The sequence below is a fragment of the Theileria equi genome, chromosome 3 (assembly GCF_000342415.1).
Source record: "Theileria equi strain WA chromosome 3, complete sequence".
Lineage (NCBI taxonomy): Eukaryota > Apicomplexa > Aconoidasida > Piroplasmida > Theileriidae > Theileria > Theileria equi.
Window position 1 is genome coordinate 2,228,813 of NC_021367.1, and position 22,977 is coordinate 2,251,789.

Below are 22,977 nucleotides of genomic sequence, written 5' to 3' on the forward strand. Positions count from 1 at the left end.
TGTCTCACTTTTCAATGGATGATAGTCTTGGAGGTAGCGTTGTCCAGAGTGGTAAAACACCTAAACAGCTGGATATTCAAGATCCAGTTGAGTTTACACCGATAACATTTCCAGGTTAGGCTATTTACTACTTTTACATTGCAATATTGCAGTTCTAGGATATGTCAACGATATCCGTTTCAAACATGGCATAAAATTTGAAGAATATGGTCGTTTCCATAAATATTGTTCCAAGAAGCTCTATGTATTGAGAAGACAGTTGCGACCTTCGTTATCTAAGACCCACCGATACATACACGAGGAATTTCCGCAATCAATAGATGATATAAGGTATGTATTGATTTTTAATATCTAATATATGTTTCAGGTATCTAGAAATTCTAGTTGTAAGATCTGAGCGTTTGTGGTCCCATGGCATGGACCTAAAATCCAAATTCCAGGCTGCATCAACTACTAATACACGTGGAAAGCAATATTACACAAGAAAGTTTCGCAAAGCATATCGTGTGTCGATGTTGTTGGAAGATTATTGTAAGAAGTTTGGTAATAACGACACATATAACAACGCAAAGGTGTGTTTTCAGTTTTGCGCATCCTTACTTATGCAACTTCAGATATATCGTAACTATATGGAGGGGATGATTCAATTTGAACAGGAAAAATTTGAAGAGGCACATAGATGTTTATCGGCATATTTAACGGTCTTGGAACAAAAATCTCGCTATGCCCAGGATCCTCTAGACTCTGAGGGATATCGCTCCCAGATTTCTCAGATAAATTCCATAATAAAGCTCTGTACTTTCCATTTGAAAATTGTTGGAAAGACAGTACTACCTCGACAGGCTATGCAAAATGATGATTCTAACGCAGACTTAATAACAATTAGAACACTCAAGGACGGAGATCTCGCTCTATATTGCAGAGGATCATTTGTTCAAATTGAATCACATCTATTATTGCAAAGATTACTGGAAGCCCTAAATTCTTTTGACAAACTGTTGATCTCTGACAAAGTTATAGCTAACTTGTCAAGTTCTAATGATATTTTAGAATCAATCAAGAGCGAAATCACGAACAAAATTTCTAAAGAGATGATATTGAATGATTATGAAGAAATTATGGGCCAATTTACAGATTGCCACAATGATGTCGGATCTGAAATTATGACTTATATTAATAACCAAGAACAGCTGCGTAAGCTAGAAGTGTCCATACTTCTATTGAAGTTCTTACTTGAGTTGGAAAAACTCGTTGTACTGGAGATTTTGTCATTAAATGAATTAGGAAGTTGTGACACTACAAGTTCATTCCCAAATTGCAATGAAGGGATTAGATATGCAAATATGTTGAAGCAGCAAGTTTCATCTCTTATAGGTAATACACACTTGGGATCAAATTTCTTAGTACCAAATGAGATTGTCCGATCGGTCAATGCACTCTTACTTGGTATATACAATTTTCGTCAGAATAGTTTGAATGAGGGGATGGCTCTAATCCATTGGATCAGAAAACGACCAAATATGGTGGATGAAATTCACCAAGATAAATCAAATCGAATACTCTGGAGAACTTTATTCCTATTCAAGGCATTGCAGGTAATTCTTTATTCACTCACTTCATTTTGTAGAAAACATTTTTTGTCGTATCAAATAAGTTTTATAAACGTTCATTGGTTATATTTGCACGAAACAAATCGGATAAAAAGACATCAGGGGAGGGAGAGTACGAACTGATGAGCGTATTTAACTTAGAAAAGAATTTTGTAAACTGCAAACCACTCCTCTTCGACCTTGCCTTCATTAACTACAACCCCCCCGAGCTAGCAACCAGTACCGCATTCGTAAAGGGTAAGATGCCAAAACAAGTTGTAAAATTGCAAATCTACAGGAATGCGCAACATGTTTGCTTCTTTATGGAGTTAAGTACACACCATATACTTATTATACTGTCAATAATTAAACTTATTAATTTCTTGGTTATGTATAACTGACTATGCTGATAGTTCCATTATACTGTCAATGACGTTACCCTTGTGTTTGACAAGAGATTGAGTGGCCTGTTCTCTGGTACATCCAGCCTGTTTTATTACCAGTTCTATATCAGCAGGTGACGGGGTAAAATCTCCAGCTTCAGCCTCAGGGACGTCTGGAGTCACGGGTACAGCGAGATCTGAATCAGCAGCAGTGGGAATCGATGAGGTTAATTGGCTGAGACGCTGCGCAGCTTCTGCTTGATTAGCACCATTGATATCCTCAATTTTAGCTTCGCCAAATATGACGTAAGTGTCAGAATTTGGCAGTTTAAAGACATCGGGTTTGTTGACAACGAAGTAAACCTGTTTGGACTTTCTGATGTAAATTTTCGTTACACCTTCCACTGGCTTTAATCCTAACTTGCTCATGGACTTCCTTGCCTTGCGCTCATTTTTGCTTTGCTTATTCTTAGTTCCACTTCCATGGGCGTCTGCCTTGCCATCTTCCTTTTCGTCAACCTCCAAATCACTGTCCACTATGGACGACGCGTCACTGACGCTTTCTTCATCAGACACTTTCATTACTGGATTCCTAGCCTTTGTTCTACTCCTAGCCATTATTAGCCTATGAATTCGCCGTATGCAACGGTTCTTATTTAAACTAGAGCGACATCACCAAATGGGGTAGGAGAGTACAGGAGCCGAGATTCGCACATCCCGCAGGGTTTACAGAGCACCATAGACAGCTCGATGTTTTAATAATGAATCCATGCGAACTATTTCCTTATCGAACACTCTCTACCCATACAGCATAATCATGGAATATTAAATCGAATCTAAAATAACATGAATACTTTACATGTTATGTCCTGTGCTTATTTTAGTTGGTTGCGTAATTAATCCGCACGCGGCAAGTTTGCGATCGCTAGGAAACATTAATGTTTCTTCTTCCTCGCGTTCCCCAGCACTAATTTTTTTACGTCCCATTTCGGCATCGTGAGCGCACATCTTCCTTCGTTCCATCTCCGTCTTGGATTCTTTCGACAATTTTTGCAGAAACACGATTTTTCTGAGATGTCTTAAAACTTCTGCATTATTCTTTTCTTCGCGCTGCTCTTCCCTTAATTCAAGAAGACGTTCATGTCGCGATAGATTCTCGTCCTTGTACTGTGATCTCATCCATTCCATTAAGCAGTTCAACGACTCTAGTGATGAACGCATTTCAGTTTTTATTGCAATTTGCCGATTTATAGATACCGTTCTTGTGTTGTTTTCGTCATATGTTTGAGGAGGGACAAAATTCCTTTCCATTTCGAACAGAGATTCGAAGAGCAGACGCCTAGATGCTCGTTTCCACTCATTTTCATTATATAATTTCTTTCTTTTAGCTAATACGTGTAGCCGAACCTGTTCAGAGATAACAGGAAAAAGTGGAGAATGAGCGATTGGATCAAACTGATATTTGCGATTTACTCTTTTCTTATTAGTTGACATTTTTGCTAGTTCACAATTAAACTTTAGTGACAAACATGATAAAAAAATTCAACAAATTTATAAACTGAGTAATACCTGAGATAACAATAAGGGAGGGTTTTCCGTCATATTCTTTTAATACACACATAGTTTATAGTTTATATTAAATGGAACTTCAGAATAAAAGAACTCGAAATGTATCAAGGATACTTCTGGAAAACGATCACGTTAGGACAAAATCGCGGGGTCGGTCTGTTAGATTGAGAGGCAGAAAACCATCTACCAAAGCAACTAAAGCCTTGCAATATCCTAAACAGAAGATCAAAAATTTACTTAAGCCAATTTTCTCCTCAAGGATATCGAATTTGGATAAATTGTATCCAATATCTACTGACAAATCTTCTGAACATATTTCGGCTCAATTTAACCAAAAAACTAATGAAAAGGAAAATGATGACAACATGTCATCATCCAGTTCATCCTCTAATTTCAATGACGCGGCCTTGGATTCTGAACAGGATCACTTTAATAACATGATTGCATTGTCTACTGAAAACTCTGCATTGCACAGACGATATGAAAGAGAACATGCTGATCGTTTACTTAAGTCATTTGAATCAGGACATGATACGACTTCTAAATCGGATTACGACAGGCCATTTTGGCCAAACAACGCTGTTTCAAGTGATTATGGCAAAGATATTTCTCCTTGGATCGATCTTATTATGCCTGGATATTCACAGCCATATTGTACAAGAATTAATATAATATCGCGAGATGAAAAACATTGCAGCGATGGTTGCCCACTCTCTTATTCCTTTGGAGTACGCTTTATATGTTCTAATTGATATCTACAGGTGGATAAGTTTGATCAGAAGTTACTCTATATAACTCCAAACCAAATGTATTTGATTACAGAAAACATAATGAGCCAGGTATATTAATCCTTCAATATTTTCATTTGATGTAGATTATGAAAGCAGATAATGACATACCTATCGTTATAGATTGGCTTGAAGTTTGTATTTTACCTCTCAGTTTAGTATTTATCAGGTATCAAGAGCTAGCAAACTATCAAAGAATGTATGTAAAGAGTTTTGGTGGAGCTTTGACAGGGAACATATTAAAGGTAGTTGCGTCTTAATTTTATTAATCTCTACAGATAATTGTGACGGTTGTATAATCCCTATAAATTGCCAACATTATTATAAAGTTGATGAAACATATTATACCGAGTTAAAGGTACTTACAATTACCATTTTATGTGCCTGTGTAGAATAGGGTACGCCAACTCCTCCATTTTGCAAGAGAATCAAAAGAAGAACAAGATAAAATACTTTGAATAATTAAATCCCATGTGAATGACTATAGTACCATATAAACACTAATCACATATACACAATGAATTTATTACTCTTTAGACACTCTGATATTCTGGTTATTGATGATGATTTGTTCGTAGATGTCATCGACAGGGTTACATTGAATCATATTGTAACTGTATTGAGAGTTTCTATTGGTAAGGAGCTTAAGGTTGGCATAATCGGCTCCAAACAAGGTACGGCCAGGGTTGTGGCGATAGAGAAGGACAGAATTAGATTACAGCTATACGAAGAGTTTAAAAAGTATTTTAATAATATTTTTACCAAATAAACATTTTTTAGTTTGGTTTCCGTTCCGAATAGACAACTCGTCGATTTAGTGATTGGTATACCGCGCCCAAAATCGCTAGATAAATTATTACAGGTTAGATTCTACGGCTATAACAACTTAATGTATACTTGATAGTATTCTGCCAGTATCGGTGTTGGTAAAGTCAATTTAGTATGCTCATCTAGGGTGGAGCTTTCTTATCTAAACTCACATAAACTGGAAAATGAGCATATAGAGAAATCGCTATTATTGGGACTCCAACAAGGTGTAGATACAGTTGTTCCAGAGGTAAAGATATTTAAAAGTATGGGCGAATATGAGAGGGAATCCTTATCTAATTTGAATGCCCTTAAATTAATAGCACATCCAGGATCCGAAGACACTCTTGGGTCTTTGGGAATAAATAAACACATCAAAGGACCGATCGTAGTAGCTATAGGCCCAGAAGGGGGATGGTTGGATGATGAAGTGGATTTATATAAAAGAATGGGTTTTAAACCATTTTCTATTACGGATAGAATTCTCCGCACGGAAGTAGCAGTTGTCGCAATACTGTCACAATTATCACTTCTTTTAAATGATAAAATACTAAGAAACGGTTTGGAACCAGCTAATAGGTAGTTTATTCTTGAATTTATGTTCCAAGGTTTCTGAATGAAACTTGTTCTTTAGCTGTGGGATTAAAATCAGAAATTACTTTGGCAATGAGATTTTTTGCAGTCTTCTCTTTAATTGCTTGATACAAGCTGGGTAGTTTTATAGAGCTGATTCCATAACCTAGGTATTGTAACTGGCGCTGACGTAACAATGCGGACGCCCTTATCTTTCCGTCCGGAGCAAGCATATCCTGGTTATGTTTATTTATTCAAGTTAAACTATACCTTAAATGTGATTACATCTATAAGATGTTTTTCTACGGGAAACGATACACTGATGCGATATACGTTTTCAACAACATGAATAGCCTTATGTGGAATTTTCATGCTTATTAGGCATTCGGATATCCACGATTCATGGTCGATTTCTAGCACATGCCTTTTATTATTCTTAGTTATAGCAAATAGGTCCTCTCGTTGGTACTGTAACCAATCAGTTAGTATACCGAATTCAACCTCTCCTATAGTGTATTGATACAGAGAAGGTAGTTTAATAGACGTTATTATGTCTCCTGAAATATTGCAGATAGGTGATTTCTCTGCATCTGTATTACGGGGTATTTTACGATTAACATCTATTGGTAAACATTTTAGGATATGTAGAGCTATTTGCTGAGCACATAACATGTCTTTTGGCATTTTTTTATTAAATTTATGAAGATGCTTCTGTAGTATTTGCATTAAGACATCATCATTACCTAAAACAACACAAGACCACATTATTCTGATTATATAGTCTAAATGTTCCTTATCTTCAGATTCATAATCTACAAGAAATTCAGCTATTTTCTCCTTAATCCATGAGTGATTAATACCAGCTTCTGTTAAAAACCAGATTGTTTTTGTAATATGATCCCAGGAGTCTATTTTTTTGGACTCGTATGATAAAATAATGTCATCACACATGGATATAACTGAATTATCTATAAACCCAAGTTTTACAAGTAAAAATACGACATCTATTTGGCCAAAAACTTTATTTTCACTTTTCATCTGATCATACCTTTCTTTAACCAAAGTAAAAAATTTGCGATATATTGTTATAAGTTTGGCATTTTTGGTGATTTCCGTACGAATTATATCTATACATAATGTATTTAGACAAGCTGATGATTCCAAAAAAATTGAAAATATTTCGACCTTTTCATTCTGAGATAGATTTGACGAATACAATCTATTCAAACATGGAACCAATTGTTTTGATAAGGTTTTTACAATTGAATTTTGTTGCAAATTTTCCTTCATGCACTTAAAAACTAATGAAATCTGAGATATATCAAAACATCTCCATTTTGAAACTCTTTCCTCTATTTGTTCAAGCAAAGCCCTTGATAGTTTTGTGAGGAGCTTGGAGAATGAGCGATCACTATATTTTCCCCTTAACTCATTTGCTACATTTAAAAGCATTAGTGAATCTTCAGCATACATTTTTCTAGCATTTTTTGATATAGAATGTAAAAGTTTAGAAAATAATGCATCTGGTACTATTTTTGCCTCTGTAAAACCAACGAGTACTTCAAGAATATTTTCAGGGGACATTAAAGGAAGTTTAGATTCCACAACTCTGCTCATGACACTGTAAAATTTTTCATCAGAAAAATAAGAGAACCCTCTAATTATCTTAGCCAATTGTAAAGGTGTAAATTCATTTGATATTTCCACAGCTCTTGTTTTCATTTTGTTGAAAAGAACTCTATGGGAAGCCTCTATATGGGAAAAGGTGGCAACACATGAAGTGATGTCGTGTGTTGTCATTTCTTCCATTTGGTGTTGCAGTGCGGTTGCTAAATCATTAAATAAGTCACAGTCTTCAATTTCAGCGTTTAGAAATGCCCATGCAATAGTAGATATATCCTTGCAAGTTAGATTGGATATGTTCGATCTTATAAGTGGCGATATGGTGAATAGAAATAGCTCACTATCTGCCTCTTTTAATTTAGACAAAGCCCAAGCCAAACGAATCACGTTCTTAACATTCGTTTCGTTAGCATTATTTTCTATAAAATTTCTAATGTTAGCGAATAAAAGACGGTCATTAAATCCCAAATAAGCAAATGACCAAGCAACACCGCGTAGCTCATTCATAGTAAACTTATCTAGTGAATCGATAATTTGTCTACTTATATGACCAAACAATATTGGATCTCTTACATTGAAGCGTGCCAAACCAGTAGAAACACATGTTAGTTCTAAGGGTGTCTTAAATCCATTGATTCTGGTGCGTATTAGAGCGACTAATTTCGATCTTAGTTCCAAACTCTCATTATTTTTTATTCCAACTTTAGATAGGGATAACAAACAGCTGGAGAGTTCGTTTGCATTAAATACCATTAGATTCTTGTCTATTTGAGTAAGAAGCTGGGACAACCACGTTGGAGTGATTTTAATCCTAACAATAGACCATAAAATGTTTGTAAGACCCTGAGAATCAAATTCTGGAATATGAACCTCTATCACGCTAATCAATTTCCCAAAAGATTTGTGGTTTAAAATAGTATGTCTATTATATGGGTGTATTTGTTTGGCTAAACGATGTAAGGCTGTGGCAGAATTAATAGGATTTAGTTGGTTGTGCTTATCAGTTATGGCGGATAAAATTTGTGAAGGAATTTTGCTTTTTATTATGGTTTGCTGAATAATTATATGATTTGGATTCATATTTAACCATTTTTCCGGTTCTATATTTGTATTGGATTCTATAATAGCAGACGGAGTAGTTGCATCTATAACATTTTCATTATTTCCAAAAATTTCTGTTATAAATTCTTCATCTTCACGCGTAATAATGGTCTTTGAATCAATCAAACTATTATTATCTTTTATACTATACTTTTCCTCTTGAATTGTAGGTTGTTCGTAGCATGCTTTTCCTTGCAGATTAATGTCATTTATTAAAAGAGTTTCCTCACTAGGTAGATGACCCTTAATATTTATATTCGATTCTTGTTTGTTTATGTTTCTGATGTCATCTAAATATATGCTGTTTGCATTATTCTCCAACTCTTCCAGAGTTTCCACGGATTTTTTTGCTTTCGATATATCTCGTTGTATTTTTATTCTGGATTTGTGTTTAAACTTAACCTTCCATATACTTTCTATATCATTTAGTTGTTGCCAGACTGGTTTTCCAGAATACATATCCTCGTCCTCAAGAAGTCCTTGGTTAAAACGTTCCTTTAACGGTATAGTTTTTCCTTTTATTGGTTTTACAGAAGCAGTATGATTTCCTAAAGTTTTAAGTTGAGATTCATTGTTACCATTAAAGTTTTCCAGGAATTCCATGTGCTTTTCAATACCCGATGTTGAAAAGCGCGTAATGGACCTTACACAGAGGGCTAGCCTGGCGGATGTCCCTCTAATCATCGTGCTTCAAAGGTATGCGATTTTTCAAATCCTCTATTTTATCCTCTAGTCTAATATCATAGGGGAACTTTGGATACTTTTTTCCATGTATTTCTCTCATTAATAACCAGCGAGTAAAATCTTCCACTTCAAAGGTTTCCATAGATTCAACATCAATTCCTTCCGAGGTTAATTTCTCGAACATTTTTTTACGAGGGGGATAGTCTGGGACTTCACCTCTTACATAAAGAGACCACCAACTTTGATTACCGTTGTCTAGCGATGAACACAATTGTTCTACATCGCCAAATCTCTTTTCTTCAACATATGAATCGTTTTTGTCTGAACTTGTATACCTAACACCTGATTTTATAAATAAACTCCTGTTTAAAATTTTTTTAGAGCAAATTTTTTGTGCAAAAGGCATTGAAAGAGACTTGTAAACCTTAACATGATTTGAAAACATTAGAGCATTAATGTAAGGAAATAGAACAGAATTACATCGTTTTAAACTTATATTTAAGAAATTTAAGGTATATTCTTTATGCAACCCGCACCGAAGCACAAATTCAAACTTTTGTGGGTAACAACTCCTCTAAGCTTCAGAATAAATCTGATATGAATGATAATACGGGAAATTTAAGATTTTTACATATTTTTTCAACGTTTAAACCTTTTATTTGAGATGGATGTAGATAATATACCCATAAATCCTTCAAAACGGTTGGATTCTTACGAGTTGAAGATAGTGGAGTTTCACAGAGTACTTACAGAAAGCTGGAGGCATAACCCTTTCTATAAAAATACGGTATATTCTAAAATTCCGTCGACAAATCATGAATGCATAGCTTCCAGTAAGTCCCATCAACGTGATGATGATATAGACCACGAATTAGATATTATAGTGAGAGATACAGATTCTTCAGCATATCCATATGAATTGTTAAGGACTGATAACATTGGATTGATTTCAGTTGGAACGGAGACTACCAGAAATGTGAAACAAAGGCTACATGCTAAGTTGAAGACCATGGAAATAAAAGAAGAAAAACTTCGGGATGATAACCAAGAGACAGGTGAGAGCTTGAAAAGGAAAGATGTAGGAGAATTGGATTTAAACCTATTTAATGATGCGGATGGGATGCAAATAGGGGATTATAGTTATACATTTTGCGAAGAAGAGGAAGATGAAAATGAATATGAGTCTGAGTACAATATTTGACTGGTTAAGACTTTATTAGTCTTTTTCTCAACATGTGTATCATATTTGATATGTTTTCGCTATTCTCTGTATCAAATGCGAATGTAGTCAAAATTTCGATTATTTCATCATTATACTCTGAATTTCTACAATTCAAAATTAGATTCAGCACAGATGAAACATAAGTTCGTATTGTTGGATATTTATGTGATAGAAACCATAACAATATGTTCATGATATCATTTTCCATATCTGTGTTTATGTATAGTATCTGTAGGCATTTAATTATTGTTTTTAGATAACTGTAGTTAGTAGCTCTTTTTGACTCCAATATCATCATGGATATACTTTTACTCCATTTGTGACCTGTTATCAAATTATGAGATGCAAATAATTTAATGGTAGATACGATCTTCGAACTCATTTTGGAATCATTTGCATTTATAGAATCTTCATAGATTTCAGTGATACAACAAATAATAACATCTTCAATTTTTTTTGGAGATCCATCCCACAAAATATCATTATTTTTATGAGTATGTATGAAGTCAATTAGTATATTTTCTAAAACTAAAATTTTGTCATGATTGGCATCGATGAAAGAGTCGTTTATTACGTTACTTCCAATTATTTTTACAAGGGCATTTATAACAACAGATATATACTTTGGTACAAGTAACATTGGTAAAAGGTTTTGGAACACCAAAGTGGCCGATGACCAACCGTATATGCGCAGCGCTGAAGTTGTTTTTTGAGAAACTGCACGATATGATCCAAAAGAGTTGTCATTGTTTTCAAATTTTAATTCGCTCTTGTAAACATTCAATCCCTTTATAGTTGATATCAGATTAGAAGATATGGATTCCAGCATTTTCATACCAACAATAGTTTTTTTAACTTTATCCTGTTCATATTTTATATTACCATCAAATTTAACATTCTCTGCTTCAGTTAAGCTTTTCACTGTGGTGTAAGACCATATATTATGTTCATAAGGAATATTATAGAAAATCCTGTTCCACAACCATTCCACATCAAAATCAAACTCATCCTTCTGAAAGAATAAATGTGATAAAAGAAACGAAGACCTCGCTCTTATATGTTCCAAAACGTCTAATGAAAGTTCAACTAGACATATAGTTAAGTTAGTTGCCATATTGCAATCAAAAGATCTATATAATGGATAGCTATTCATCCCTTTAAAGTACTGCATTAAAATAAAAACGATTACTTCGGAAGTGAGTTCCCGTACCAAGGATCCAACATCCCCTCTACTATCTACTTCGTAATCACTGCAACAAATAGTTATGGTTTTAACAACTTCATTTAGCATATCTGAACCTAGAGAAATGTCTTTAGATTTTTCCATGAGCATAAGAATCGATAAAAGGGCGAATTGTCTTGTTTGGACATCCTTTATTAATTCTGATTTTGCATTTAAATTAATTTCATGGCATAGAAGAGATAGTAAAGTTTCTAAAACATCCAATTTCATACAACAAAGCGGTATTGTAGAGATGGATAGAGCATAACCTCTACGCGCTGCAATGTGTTCATTTTTTGATCTAAGTGAATCTATCAGAAAGTTTACAATAGAAGATATACCTTTTGGTGATATTTTTGCCAGTTTTTGGAGCAAATATTTGAGTGCTTCTACAGAGGCAAGTTGCACAGAAAGAGAAAAATTTCGGAGACAATCCTTCAATATAACTATATATACATTTAAAACATCAAACTCAGGTGAATATAGCAGATCATCTTCAAATTTACATATTGTGGCTATTAATTTACATATTGCCTCGCGTACAATATTCCCTCCTTTGCCACGGAATAAGCGTTTTTTTTCAAACATTACCGGTATCTTTATAATCTCATGGATATAATTCTGCATAATTGTGGAATTATATAGACACTTGGATAAAATGTGTGTCAGTCCTCTCAACGCTCCGTGCATAGTGCTAACATTTTGGAGTATTACATCAGAGATCAAAAGTTCAATTAGTTGCACGTGTGTAGCTCTAGAGCATTTATTAATGTTATCTTTAAAAATACTTGTTTTTATATCGGAAGTAAGAGATGTAATTTTGGAAATAGCAATTGCAGAGAGTTCTCTAGTTTCCATATCAGGATGGTAGAGCTTTGTCCTAACCAAATAGCGTATCATTGAGAGATTGTAAAAACCTAATTTTGCCACATTATAAGAGACTTCAATAAATGATTTATGTATATTTGAAATGGAATAATAGTTGGCAATAGTAATCAAGTCTAAACCAAAGGGAACAGAATTTTGCCGTCCTACTAATTCTTGCAATACTGCCCCTGCAGCCCTTCTACAATTAATGGACAAATCAAAAAGAGTTACGTTTATCAGTTCCTCACTAATCTTAACAATGTTTGTTGGATTTAACATCTCATTTTTGAAATTTCTTGCAATTGCCCACAAAATATAGCATGATGCATCACGGACTGCAGTTCCTGCAGAACCTTTGCCACGCCAAACATCGAATGATAGTGTAGAAATTGCACATTCTAAAACGTGTTCTAACATGCTAGGATATAGCACACCATTCCTTATCATCTCAGCTATAGCCAAACATCCACCATGTACAATACTCTCACTTTTTATAGAAAATGAACCATCATCATTAACTTGCAGAGATATCAGATCTACTATGTGTGATATAAGTTGTTGATTGTGCTCCATTTGTAATTTCATGGACATTCTCCCAATTGATTTTGCCGATGCCCAACGCACTCTTATATCTTTGTCATTCAGGTATTCCAACAATTTTGAAACAATCAGTTCTATTTTTTGGTCAAATTTATGATCGTATAAAGAATCTATAAAATCAACAGTTGATGCATCTTCTTGAGTGTGTGATTGTGAAAGGATTGTTTTGCAAGCTCTTTTGTATTTTTGGAAAGCTACTTGGGATGGGAGAATATGGATGGCCAGGCGACCAAAACAACTTGCATGTAGCTTACGACACATAGAACTTGCAACATTACCACTACATTGTAATAAAAGAAATTCAAAAGTTTCCAAGTGAGGAATTATGTCGGATTTAGACATCCGTTTAAGTATTTGTTTAATAAATATTAGGATACCAATAATCAAGTGCCCATTAATCTCCTTAGTAAAATGATCATAAGAAAGTTTATTTTCCATAATTTTACTGCAATACTCCAAAAATAGTGGAAAATCTTGGTTTGCTATGTCATGTCTGGAAAACAAGTTCGAAATTACCATCGCAGCTCCATCTCTTGCCTTTGTGGGTTTATCAATGTAATACATTGCAACATTGATTATACGTTCCTTTAGAGTAATTCCTGAATCATCCTTCCATATTCGTTCTAGTTCAAACGGTGTGTATATTAAAAGGGATTGCCATGATAAAATGATATACTCTAAACACCATTTATGGTCCTCATATTTGTTTATAGCAATGTCAAAAGTTTCTACATCCTTACGTTGAATCATTTCCATTATTTCTGTAAGATCTTTTAACAAGTGTACCTTATTTGGAGCGTTCAGTATTAAGCGGCGAATACCGACACATTTTCCAACAATATAAAGATAATAACAAAGATGCTCTAAAACTATCCGAGGAACTACCTTCTGACATCCTGAATAGCATATAATCTTTTCCTTTTTAACGATAGGAAGAGATGTAAATTCGTTTAGAATAGCGAATACTTTAGTGACCAATGATTCTACATATTGGTAGAGTAATATCTGATTATTCATGTATTTGCAAATAATCTCGGATAGAGAATTTATCCTTGTGATAAAATTTGGGAGGTATTTATCAAGAACATCGTCACATGTCTCATTTTTTACTTCTTCAAATATCAATGTTTCTGATAATAAAATCACTTCATTCAAAAGTTCTGTAACTTCTTTATTATCTGAAAAGAATGTAGTATCGCACTGAACATTTTCCGAATACATTTGAGCAATCGGATTGATCAGTATAGGCTTGCAGAAATGATATCAGTGAGTTTTCCGCAAGAAGTCAGCGAATTCTTACCGATTTTGATCTAAAACACCTGATACTAATTTTAATAAGCATATGAATCATATTCATAAGAAAAAACATCTAGATAGACTAACATTGAAATTAAAAGGTTTATATTCTTTATAAATACGGATTATTTAAAATTTTATATCCTAATAAATTTTAACGTAACATAAAATTGTTGAGCATCTTAATGAGAAAACAGATACCCGCGTACACACAGACCTCTTGCTCCCTAGTGATTGCGCTAAGGATATGAAATGAACTCATCATTTCATAGGGAATAACAAAAATTAAAATATCTATTTATTGCAATTGTAACAGATTTCGTTTCCTGTCTCTAATTTATTTGTATCCATACAATTGGTGTGAAAACTGTTATGGCAGACGCTGCAGATGACTTCATGGTATATAATAAGACCATTACAAAATTTACATGTCTTAATATTCCTTAGGTTAAACAGATCGGTTAGCTCCTGAATTAGTCAATCTCAAAAAACTATAAACATACAAAGTAGAACCTTATCCCCGGCGCAATTGATGTCCCAGAATCTTCGTATTCTAACCACTTTTTTCGTTCGAAGCGACAAACTAAAGAATTAATCTAACGAGTGTGTCACTTACAGAGTGCGAATTGAGCGGAATCATCTATTAGTGAACGTTTACTACAGACATAACACCATGTATTTAATGTTCCATTATTCTTAAGGCTAAGTGGTTTACCTTGAACATATTCTCATGTATTAAGGGAGCAAACCTGTCTCGATGATAGTATTAATACAATCTATGGAAAGTTGTTGTCTATGTAGTAACATTACCTATGAATATTATCAGTTCAGTATTTGTAAATTTAGATCCGTATAGCTTGAATGGTGTAACATGTCTGGACTCTGAAAGAGTTGAATTTTGAGTAAAAGTAGCAAGTTCGCTATTTTGCAAGTCCCTCAACTTTCTAGTGGGTGTTTTAAGATCGTCTTGCGATAACAGATAAACGGCATTTTCGCTCTGCATAGATTCTCCGATATTAATTGAATCCAAATCCTTTAAAGAGTAGTATCGTTTACCAGCAACTATTACTCTCTAAATCCACCATTTAAATACACACAAAGTCAAACCACAAGCATAAAGCCAACGTCTGATAATAGATTGTTGGCATATTGAATGAATGACGATTTAGTTGTGAAATTCAACCCAACTCCCCTAATTACACTTTGGAGTAACACATCAACCTTAGAATCTTCCATATACTAAACAGACGAAATCTCAACTCTATTCATACGCACCTTTTCGTGCAACAATCGCTGCAAAAAAATTCCAACTGCGATATCAGAGGACATTTGTATAAATATCTACTAATAATACAACTTAGATTATGCGGCTCAAGACTCGATGAGCTTGTGTGTTATGAAATCAATATTTTTTACGGGTTCTTCAGCGTTTAGCTTCTATAAAGTTTTGATGTTAGATAAATTTGTATTTACCCTTAATAGAATGTAAGCTGCGTCCAATATATCCCAAACTACAGAATATTTCAGAATGTTAGTTACAATTTGGACATTACCATATTTAGAGTCGAATCGATGTATTTCCTGATTAGCCCAGTAAATTGCAGCAGTCTAAATGTGTGTTATTATTAAATTGAAGAATGACCTGAATAGTGTGTAAAATAGTGGATTCACCAAAAATCTCATCAAAAAGTTCCATCCAGTACGCAGTAACTATATATATTAACCCTTCTATATCAATGCGAACAGAATCATCGTTCCTCCAGATATGCCCGTGTGGTATTTTGCATATTTTTAACCAATCAACCCCAAACTTTTTGACCATCTTTTTTTCAATAAATGGTTGAAAACCGTCGCAAAATGAATTAAATATCATTAGAACAACCTCCAACAATTCTGATTGACTCAAATTTCGTAGAAATGGGCGTACTTTTGGAGAATTTGATCCACCAAATTCATTTGTTATCAGGGAGGTGTTTGAAAGATTTATTAGAGGGTTATGATTTAAAATACCTTTACTTTCAATTTGTTTTACTTTTGTAAGAATTTCTGCCTCATTAAATGTAATATTTATTAAATGAGAATTCATAATGACTTGCTTGTCCGGAATACCTCCAACCATGGACGAATCTAGGCACATCTTTTCATTTGGATTATAAACTTTGTAAAACCTTTCATGCCCTATAATCCACTCCAGATATATAAAATAGTCGGATGTTATTTTATTTATGGGAGAATTTGTGTTTTTGGAATGGATGTGATCAAAAAACGTTCTGGGAGATTTAATAAGAAAATCGTAATTTTCCTTTCTATTGTCAGGATCTAATGAATTAATGTAGTATTTTACCAAAAAGTCCGTTATCACCAGATTTTTTGTCTCATCGGAATGGGAATCCGTTGAGATATTTTTCTTGGATGATTTAAGATCAAATATAACCTCCCCCATCCGGTCCCTTGGTAATGCTTTAATATCAATATGTTTTACGTAGACTGGGGATAAAGCTCTAGCTACCAAAATTTTTAGAGGTGGATGTGATAGATCCATTATGTGAATCATGGCAACCGCCTCGTTTAGTGATTCTACATGCTTAACAATCGTATATGAATTGGAACTATGAGCTGCATTTAGATGTAAAGATCCTACAGATGACTGTTCCCAACTAAATTCAAAAGTGCCAGATTCACCTAGAACTGTATATGTACATTTTCCAGATATTTCCCCAAAGAATCCATTACATTTACATCCAAAACTAGTACCACATAAACTTGGAATCTCCTCATTTGGATATTCAACCCAAATACCTTCTCCTGTCAAGGGATTATTTGTAAAATCATTTGAAGGTAAAATTAATTTCATATGCTTACTGGTTAAATTGACGATTCTTATTAAAATGGAGCGATGTGACTTTCTTAATATGTCAATCCAGTCTGAAGTCCTATATTCCCATGAAAAATCCAGTGAAGAATCATATGGTTGATCACCTATATATTGTGAATAATTTGTAATAATCTCTTTTCCGTCGAAGGGATTCCCATTCTTCAGAACTATATTCCTCAACCTATCACGACAATCGTTTATAATCTTTGCACCCTCTTTACTTTCCTGAATGCGTACAATATAGGTGCAAACGGTTGTCTGGTCTATTGGAGATGATTTTGAAACCTCTAGAATTTCCTTGTAGACCTTACAAATACTGTTATTACTCGTAGTATAATCTGAATACGTGAGTGGATTGTCATTTTTTTCATATTCCGGTTTTTCGCAAGGGTTAAATTCTGAAACGAATTTATAGCCATTAGATGTTTTACTTGATTTTATTTCCAATATATATTTAACATTTCCAAGGACTACCCCGTAACTTAGATAGAGTGAATACGAATGTATGGAATGGTTTGAAGAGAACTGTATCGTCACATTCGTTCCTGGAGAAATTTTCTCCGGAAGCCATGTTAGCCATTTTCCATGTTTTAATCTCTGGTAAGAACGATGAAGCGTAAATGTCGTTTCATTAAAAATGTTTATATTATAATTTCTGTTACGCATGGCTTGTAAATATGTCCATCCGCTAACATCATACGTTATAAGGGCTACACACGACGAATCAATTTATTGTCGCACACATACACTTTACATTATAAAACAACTAGCATTTCATGGAAATAAATTATCATTTACTCGGTGAAAGGTTCTTGCGGCAAATTATATCCGGAAAGCAAACAATTGTGCGGTACAATAGCCACGAAGACAAAATCGTTAGGATTTTGTTATTTTTTGTATTAATGCTAAGTCTAATTCAAATAAAGATACTGAAAATTGTATTAGATATAGAGTTATCACATACCTGGCATGGAAATGTTGAAATTACGCAGGACAGTTGGGTGTATAATGCCAATAACTCCTATAGTGACAAAAGGCGTTGTAGTCATAGTAATATTGACAACACGTCCGGACAAGAACGCTGGGTCTATACGTTTTTATTTTATTGAAATCTTTTGTTCTGAAGATTTTAGAGCATATAACTCACCTTCAGTTTCTACTAGTTTATATTTGTGCTTCCAGGATTCTGGCAATGTCTTTTTATTTAAATCGTACTCCCAAATTTGGTATTCACTGACGAATCCTAATGAATTCAACAATAGCTCAGATGTTCCTTGTATCTCCTAAATAGATTTTTTATTAATAATTGAATAACCTCCAATCCAGCTGTTGAGATATTCGCATATGCACCAGCGCATTTAAGGTTGTTTATGGCTCCACATTCTGAATCATTTTTCCTCCATACAACATCACCAATCTAAAAAATTTTTTGTTATAAGAAAAACATACTTCAAAAATCCTAATGGGTAAAAGTGATGCCTTTTTGTTAAATATAGTCTTTAACAACCCAGGAATTAATGTTGTTCTTAAAATTTCTTGTTCAGCGACTTGTGAGTTTTTTATTACAACAGGTGAATTTATTTCTATATCTAGCGGAATTTTCCAATTCATGCTTTCATATCCAGATTTAAATGAATCCAAAATTGGCATAAGGGTCTCTTTATATGAACAAGATGCAAACAACCTACGAACATTTTTTGCCAGAATTGTTTTTTCAAGAAGTGATCCCATATTAAATGTTTTTCTCTCAATATTTTTATATCCATAAGATATTGCAATATCTTCCCCAATATCACACGCATGTTGTATATCTATAATGGCATATATTTAAGTGCACATATTCTAACCGGATCGAGTTATTGGAATGTGCGCTTCTATAGTGTCATCATTTACTACCATAGCGGAAATCATCATTTTTTCCAAAAGTGAACACGTGAATTCAGGTGTCAAATCTTTGATACCCGTAAGCGTGGAAAGATAGGTAGTAGAAGCTCTTAAAGATCTCCTACATAAATTTGTATATCAGAAATACCAACTAACGGTGTGATATTGGGAGTGACCACATGATCATCGTATTGTATTAGAACAGGTTCAATTCTAAAGGTCATTTATGATCCACTAAAATTGGATTATGATCCACTTACGTAAATTTGTCGGAACAATATTGTGAAAACGCTGAAACTACCTGGTTCAATACAATATTACCCTTGATTTTATCAACCTGATTAGTATTTGTAATATAGAATGAAAGCACCAACAGCTGTAACTTCGATAAATATATTGCGAGTTTCCAAGGTAATTCTCGATTTAAACGAATTTATAATTGGTGGTAGAGAACATACATTACCATCTGCATCTCTTACAACTGGATAAAGTTCAGAATTTTCTAGAATCTTGACGTATGTCTAAATTAATTATACGGTCTCTATTAATCTAACCTTAAGTTGAGGATGCGATTCATACGTTTTTAGTAATTCATATGCATTATACTCCTTTGTTCCATCTGTCAAAGGTGAAAACACAATGTCTTCTGGTCGTTCAAGGGTATATGTGAAAGGTGGCCTTACGGAATCCAAATCGTGTGTACCAATCGCAGCTATTGTACGTTTTCTACATATGTTATGATGCAGCTTTTCTTGTAAGTCGATTAAACTCTTATAATTTTCATTGTTCAGCTTAACATCCCGAAGTATTGCAGAAAAAATAAAGGGCCGCAGAGATGCACACTAAATATATGTAGAGTGATTAAATTATAGGTCAAACCTCTTTTCCTACGGTTATTTTGGCATATGGATTAGGCGTAGAGGGGACGAGTCTGTAGTTTGGGGCCTTTGAATTCCATTTGTAGGTTAATAACGCGGAAACCAAACCTTCCATGCACAAAAGATCATACCTATATATTTAACAGAATATATTAAATTCCAACCTGTTGGCAGGTACTTCAATCTTCAAAAACTCAGATCCAGTTTCGTTGATTTCTATTCCATCATATTCTATACCAAACTCAAAGCAAAGGGACTCTAATTCCTCTGTTGCTATAAGAAATTGATTAAATACTAGAGAAACATACAGAGATTCGTTCCAAGCTGTTTGTAAAATTCTGACTTTAGCACGGAAATGGTAGGCATCCTTCAATGTCTCCAAAAGAAGGTATTTTACAATAAGCAATATATAAATATATAGATTGGAATATTTACTATTGTGTATAGTGATCAATTCATTGGAATGTCGTGTCTGCACACGAAATGATACGAGTAGTTCAAAACTTATTTTATGGAATTCCCAACAGTCAAAATTTGTCATTTTGGTAAAGTGCAACCATTTCGTGCCGTAATTGAATAGCCTTTCTTCTGGCTTCTTCATAACCAAGTTTAAGAGTGCTGAATCCCTGTGTTTTCCTCTTATTCCCCTTCATATATACCACACGCCACAAATGGCGATTTGTATCATACCATACTCCACTAACCTTTTCATTATTATTATTATTCAACTCGTGTTTGCAGGTGCGCAGTCTGTGATCTGGGACATCGTTGCCAGATTCAGATCCATTGCTTGATTGTACATCAAAAGTCTTGCTTTCTACGTCGTTGTCTGAAACGAATTTGGTTGTTTCCGATAAATTTACGAGGGATTTTTGTTTATATAGCCTACGTCTTTTCCCTGTGTCCTTATGACCTTCTGTTGGTGTTTTTTTTGGTGTTTCGGAGAAAATTTCCTTTTCCTGATTAATTTTCGGTTCATCTTTCATCTTTATACCTGTTATTTCTGAAATTAGAATATTTCCAATTTTAAGTAGTTCATCTTTATACTTGTCAATGTGTATATCACATATAGACATTGGCTCACCGTCAGGAGAGGTACAAGGGCAGGGTTCTATTCGTTGTTGAATCTTTACATCATCATGCTTATGTTTGTAGAGAAGACAAAAGTTATCCTTCGAGTTATGTCCGTTAAAATTATCCTTTACTATGTTTCCTGCAGACTTATGATACTTGTTTAAGCGCCGATCCCAATTATTTACCGATAGATAAAGTTTTGAAGCCCTTGAAACTGGCCACGATTCTGTGGACAATTCTATACCACCGACTACAACCTTACAGCTTGTAGAGTGTGAATTAGAACCTTTGTGATGACCCATATCACAGCTACAGACGAGTTTATTATAGTCAGCCCCGACATAAACACAGTAATTTGTATTAATTGGGTGTTGTGATACAAGCTTTGCACATTTATGAGACAGTGTTGGTATGAAATGGAAGGAATTTTCCAATATAGGCACACTGAGAGTTATTAGAGCATTGTTTTCTAAAATGAGCTGCTTACTACCTTTTGAATCATTTGAAGTTTGAAGTAGATGAGTTTTTTTTTCAGAGGATATACCATTATACAAACCAATATTACTGTATTTCCTCTTATTCCTTAGATTAATATTTTCACTACATTCAACGCATTCGTTTTTTGATTGTGATTCAATGTCATAGGTGTTACTAGAAGATTTATAAATACTCTTCCACCTACATGTTACATATCTGAATTCATCTTCACAGAAAGGGGTTAAATCCTGCTCTACATTAGAAAGTTCGTTGTTAAAACTTTCCACGATGGTAGTGTCATCTGATTTTGTTGTTTGATCAGAAATATTCGGTGAGTAGTCAAAATCCCATTTTTGTGAGATAGAATCGAGGGAATAAATTTTATCCAATGATTCATTAGTGCTGTAAATATCAAAATACTCAGAAACTACTTCTGATTCTGGGATGGAAGTAGTATCGACGTTCGTATCCAAGTCTTCTAGGGTATATCCGCCATATACTTTAAATTCATTAATTTTAGAAAATGGTGTGAAATTTTCAGAATCAAGATTGCTGAGTGAATCATAGCAATCATCAACTATAGTAGCAGTTTTTTGCATGTTTACAGATAACATTGCAGAATTTGAACAAAATTCGTCATTTAAAGTTTCAATTAAGGGAATTTCTATTTCACGAATACTTTCAACTGCTAAGGGAGTTTTGGTCATTATATTGAATAGAAAACTTTTATGAATAACAACAACTGCCTAAAATATATATCTTTAGCATGTGCTGTTAAATTAACATGAGATACATATTCTAGGAATACCTTTAATAATTTCCCAGGAATAGAAATACCAATAGTATTATTAGAGAATATAAAGTCAATATTACGATAATATTGAAAATTGTATAGTACTACAGTAAAATATTCCAATCGGTCACACTAATAGAAGTGGTTATCTTTTTTTAAAATTTGAATATAGCAAGAAAATTGCCCCGCAAATATACCAAAATTCTATACTTATAAAATATTTGTTATAACAATGTGTGATTCAAATACTAATTCTATTGCTTCCAAAATTTTTCCATTAATTCGGAAATTAAGTATTAAAATGGTTGATACAAGTGTAGAGAAACAAGTTTAAATCTTTTGTATGGCAAATAATTATGTCCTAATATAGCAATTTCACCAATAAGTTAATCCATTTAGGCTGTAATTTAGTACAGGTAGGATAATAGGTGCTACAAGCACAAAGTCCAATATTTACTTCGACTATTGCTGAAGACAAATTGAGAATATATTTGTGTGTTGAACTATTCCCGTAAAGGGATTGAATTGGAATATACCGATCAGTGGAAGTGAAAAAAGTACAAATTTATGAAAAATCTCAAGTTCCTTAAAAACGATTGGAAGACAGGGTAGACAAAAACAACAAATGATAAAAATGAGGTCAAAATTATCTATAAAAAAGATTCAATAGTT

At 33.9% G+C, this 22,977-nt stretch overlaps 13 protein-coding genes across 13 annotated transcripts, besides 1 other annotated feature; 4 read left to right on the forward strand and 9 right to left on the reverse strand.

Moving 5' to 3' along the window:
* Nucleotides 1–14: 14 nt before the first annotated feature.
* On the forward strand, nucleotides 15–1,922 carry BEWA_011180 (signal recognition particle 68 kD protein, putative; the record flags this gene model as incomplete). The annotated part of the gene is made up of 6 exons (XM_004831309.1): nucleotides 15–114; nucleotides 153–330; nucleotides 368–572; nucleotides 615–1,595; nucleotides 1,628–1,847; nucleotides 1,888–1,922. 6 exons carry the CDS (start codon nucleotides 15–17, stop codon nucleotides 1,920–1,922), a joined length of 1,719 nt encoding a protein of 572 aa, XP_004831366.1.
* Nucleotides 1,923–1,990: 68 nt separating this feature from the next.
* Nucleotides 1,991–2,590, reverse strand: BEWA_011190 (nascent polypeptide associated complex alpha subunit, putative; the record flags this gene model as incomplete). The annotated part of the gene is made up of 1 exon (XM_004831310.1): nucleotides 1,991–2,590. One exon carries the CDS (start codon nucleotides 2,588–2,590, stop codon nucleotides 1,991–1,993), a length of 600 nt encoding a protein of 199 aa, XP_004831367.1.
* A 230-nt stretch (nucleotides 2,591–2,820) lies between these two features.
* Nucleotides 2,821–3,506, reverse strand: BEWA_011200 (hypothetical protein). Its single transcript, XM_004831311.1, has one exon. It carries the CDS (start codon nucleotides 3,464–3,466, stop codon nucleotides 2,828–2,830), a length of 639 nt encoding a protein of 212 aa, XP_004831368.1. The 5' UTR covers nucleotides 3,467–3,506; the 3' UTR covers nucleotides 2,821–2,827.
* Nucleotides 3,507–3,612: 106 nt separating this feature from the next.
* BEWA_011210 (hypothetical protein) lies at nucleotides 3,613–4,293 on the forward strand (the record flags this gene model as incomplete). The annotated part of the gene is made up of 1 exon (XM_004831312.1): nucleotides 3,613–4,293. One exon carries the CDS (start codon nucleotides 3,613–3,615, stop codon nucleotides 4,291–4,293), a length of 681 nt encoding a protein of 226 aa, XP_004831369.1.
* Nucleotides 4,294–4,770: 477 nt separating this feature from the next.
* On the forward strand, nucleotides 4,771–5,719 carry BEWA_011220 (protein of unknown function DUF558 domain-containing protein; the record flags this gene model as incomplete). The annotated part of the gene is made up of 3 exons (XM_004831313.1): nucleotides 4,771–5,070; nucleotides 5,110–5,191; nucleotides 5,234–5,719. Exons 1-3 carry the CDS (start codon nucleotides 4,847–4,849, stop codon nucleotides 5,717–5,719), a joined length of 792 nt encoding a protein of 263 aa, XP_004831370.1. The 5' UTR covers nucleotides 4,771–4,846.
* Nucleotides 5,063–5,090: a sequence feature (AT_rich).
* Nucleotides 5,720–5,732: 13 nt separating the features above from the next.
* Nucleotides 5,733–9,036, reverse strand: BEWA_011230 (hypothetical protein; the record flags this gene model as incomplete). The annotated part of the gene is made up of 2 exons (XM_004831314.1): nucleotides 5,733–5,945; nucleotides 5,980–9,036. The coding sequence occupies 2 exons, from the start codon at nucleotides 9,034–9,036 to the stop codon at nucleotides 5,733–5,735; spliced, it is 3,270 nt and encodes a 1,089-aa protein (XP_004831371.1).
* A 73-nt stretch (nucleotides 9,037–9,109) lies between these two features.
* BEWA_011240 (hypothetical protein) lies at nucleotides 9,110–9,562 on the reverse strand (the record flags this gene model as incomplete). Its single annotated transcript, XM_004831315.1, has 1 exon — nucleotides 9,110–9,562. One exon carries the CDS (start codon nucleotides 9,560–9,562, stop codon nucleotides 9,110–9,112), a length of 453 nt encoding a protein of 150 aa, XP_004831372.1.
* Nucleotides 9,563–9,781: 219 nt separating this feature from the next.
* On the forward strand, nucleotides 9,782–10,318 carry BEWA_011250 (hypothetical protein; the record flags this gene model as incomplete). The annotated part of the gene is made up of 1 exon (XM_004831316.1): nucleotides 9,782–10,318. The coding sequence occupies one exon, from the start codon at nucleotides 9,782–9,784 to the stop codon at nucleotides 10,316–10,318; it is 537 nt and encodes a 178-aa protein (XP_004831373.1).
* A 4-nt stretch (nucleotides 10,319–10,322) lies between these two features.
* BEWA_011260 (beta-tubulin cofactor D, putative) lies at nucleotides 10,323–14,249 on the reverse strand (the record flags this gene model as incomplete). The annotated part of the gene is made up of 1 exon (XM_004831317.1): nucleotides 10,323–14,249. One exon carries the CDS (start codon nucleotides 14,247–14,249, stop codon nucleotides 10,323–10,325), a length of 3,927 nt encoding a protein of 1,308 aa, XP_004831374.1.
* Nucleotides 14,250–14,609: 360 nt separating this feature from the next.
* Nucleotides 14,610–15,653, reverse strand: BEWA_011270 (hypothetical protein; the record flags this gene model as incomplete). The annotated part of the gene is made up of 6 exons (XM_004831318.1): nucleotides 14,610–14,907; nucleotides 14,941–15,039; nucleotides 15,074–15,100; nucleotides 15,135–15,396; nucleotides 15,432–15,563; nucleotides 15,600–15,653. The coding sequence occupies 6 exons, from the start codon at nucleotides 15,651–15,653 to the stop codon at nucleotides 14,816–14,818; spliced, it is 666 nt and encodes a 221-aa protein (XP_004831375.1). The 3' UTR covers nucleotides 14,610–14,815.
* Nucleotides 15,654–15,909: 256 nt separating this feature from the next.
* On the reverse strand, nucleotides 15,910–17,865 carry BEWA_011280 (hypothetical protein; the record flags this gene model as incomplete). Its single annotated transcript, XM_004831319.1, has 1 exon — nucleotides 15,910–17,865. The coding sequence occupies one exon, from the start codon at nucleotides 17,863–17,865 to the stop codon at nucleotides 15,910–15,912; it is 1,956 nt and encodes a 651-aa protein (XP_004831376.1).
* A 106-nt stretch (nucleotides 17,866–17,971) lies between these two features.
* Nucleotides 17,972–20,406, reverse strand: BEWA_011290 (phenylalanyl-tRNA synthetase, putative). The gene is made up of 13 exons (XM_004831320.1): nucleotides 20,270–20,406; nucleotides 20,126–20,234; nucleotides 19,963–20,092; nucleotides 19,638–19,925; nucleotides 19,458–19,604; nucleotides 19,344–19,420; nucleotides 19,240–19,296; nucleotides 19,047–19,204; nucleotides 18,649–19,010; nucleotides 18,515–18,616; nucleotides 18,347–18,482; nucleotides 18,164–18,286; nucleotides 17,972–18,128 (listed from the first exon to the last, which is right to left on the reverse strand). The coding sequence occupies exons 1-13, from the start codon at nucleotides 20,325–20,327 to the stop codon at nucleotides 18,076–18,078; spliced, it is 1,800 nt and encodes a 599-aa protein (XP_004831377.1). The 5' UTR covers nucleotides 20,328–20,406; the 3' UTR covers nucleotides 17,972–18,075.
* An 82-nt stretch (nucleotides 20,407–20,488) lies between these two features.
* BEWA_011300 (hypothetical protein) lies at nucleotides 20,489–22,219 on the reverse strand (the record flags this gene model as incomplete). Its single annotated transcript, XM_004831321.1, has 1 exon — nucleotides 20,489–22,219. The coding sequence occupies one exon, from the start codon at nucleotides 22,217–22,219 to the stop codon at nucleotides 20,489–20,491; it is 1,731 nt and encodes a 576-aa protein (XP_004831378.1).
* Between the last annotated feature and the right edge of the window lie 758 nt (nucleotides 22,220–22,977).

Coding starts and splice junctions, on each gene's coding strand:
- BEWA_011200 (XM_004831311.1), bottom strand. CDS start 3,466: ATGTCAACTAATAAGAAAAGAGTAAATCGCAAATATCAGTTTGATCCA.
- BEWA_011290 (XM_004831320.1), bottom strand. CDS start 20,327: ATGCCTACCATTTCCGTGCTAAAGTCAGAATTTTACAAACAGCTTGGA. Junction 19,605..19,637: donor AATCGCATCCTCAACTTAAG/GTTAGATTAATA, acceptor TAATTAATTTAG/ACATACGTCAAGATTCTAGA. Junction 18,287..18,346: donor TAAACTAGTAGAAACTGAAG/GTGAGTTATATG, acceptor AAAAACGTATAG/ACCCAGCGTTCTTGTCCGGA.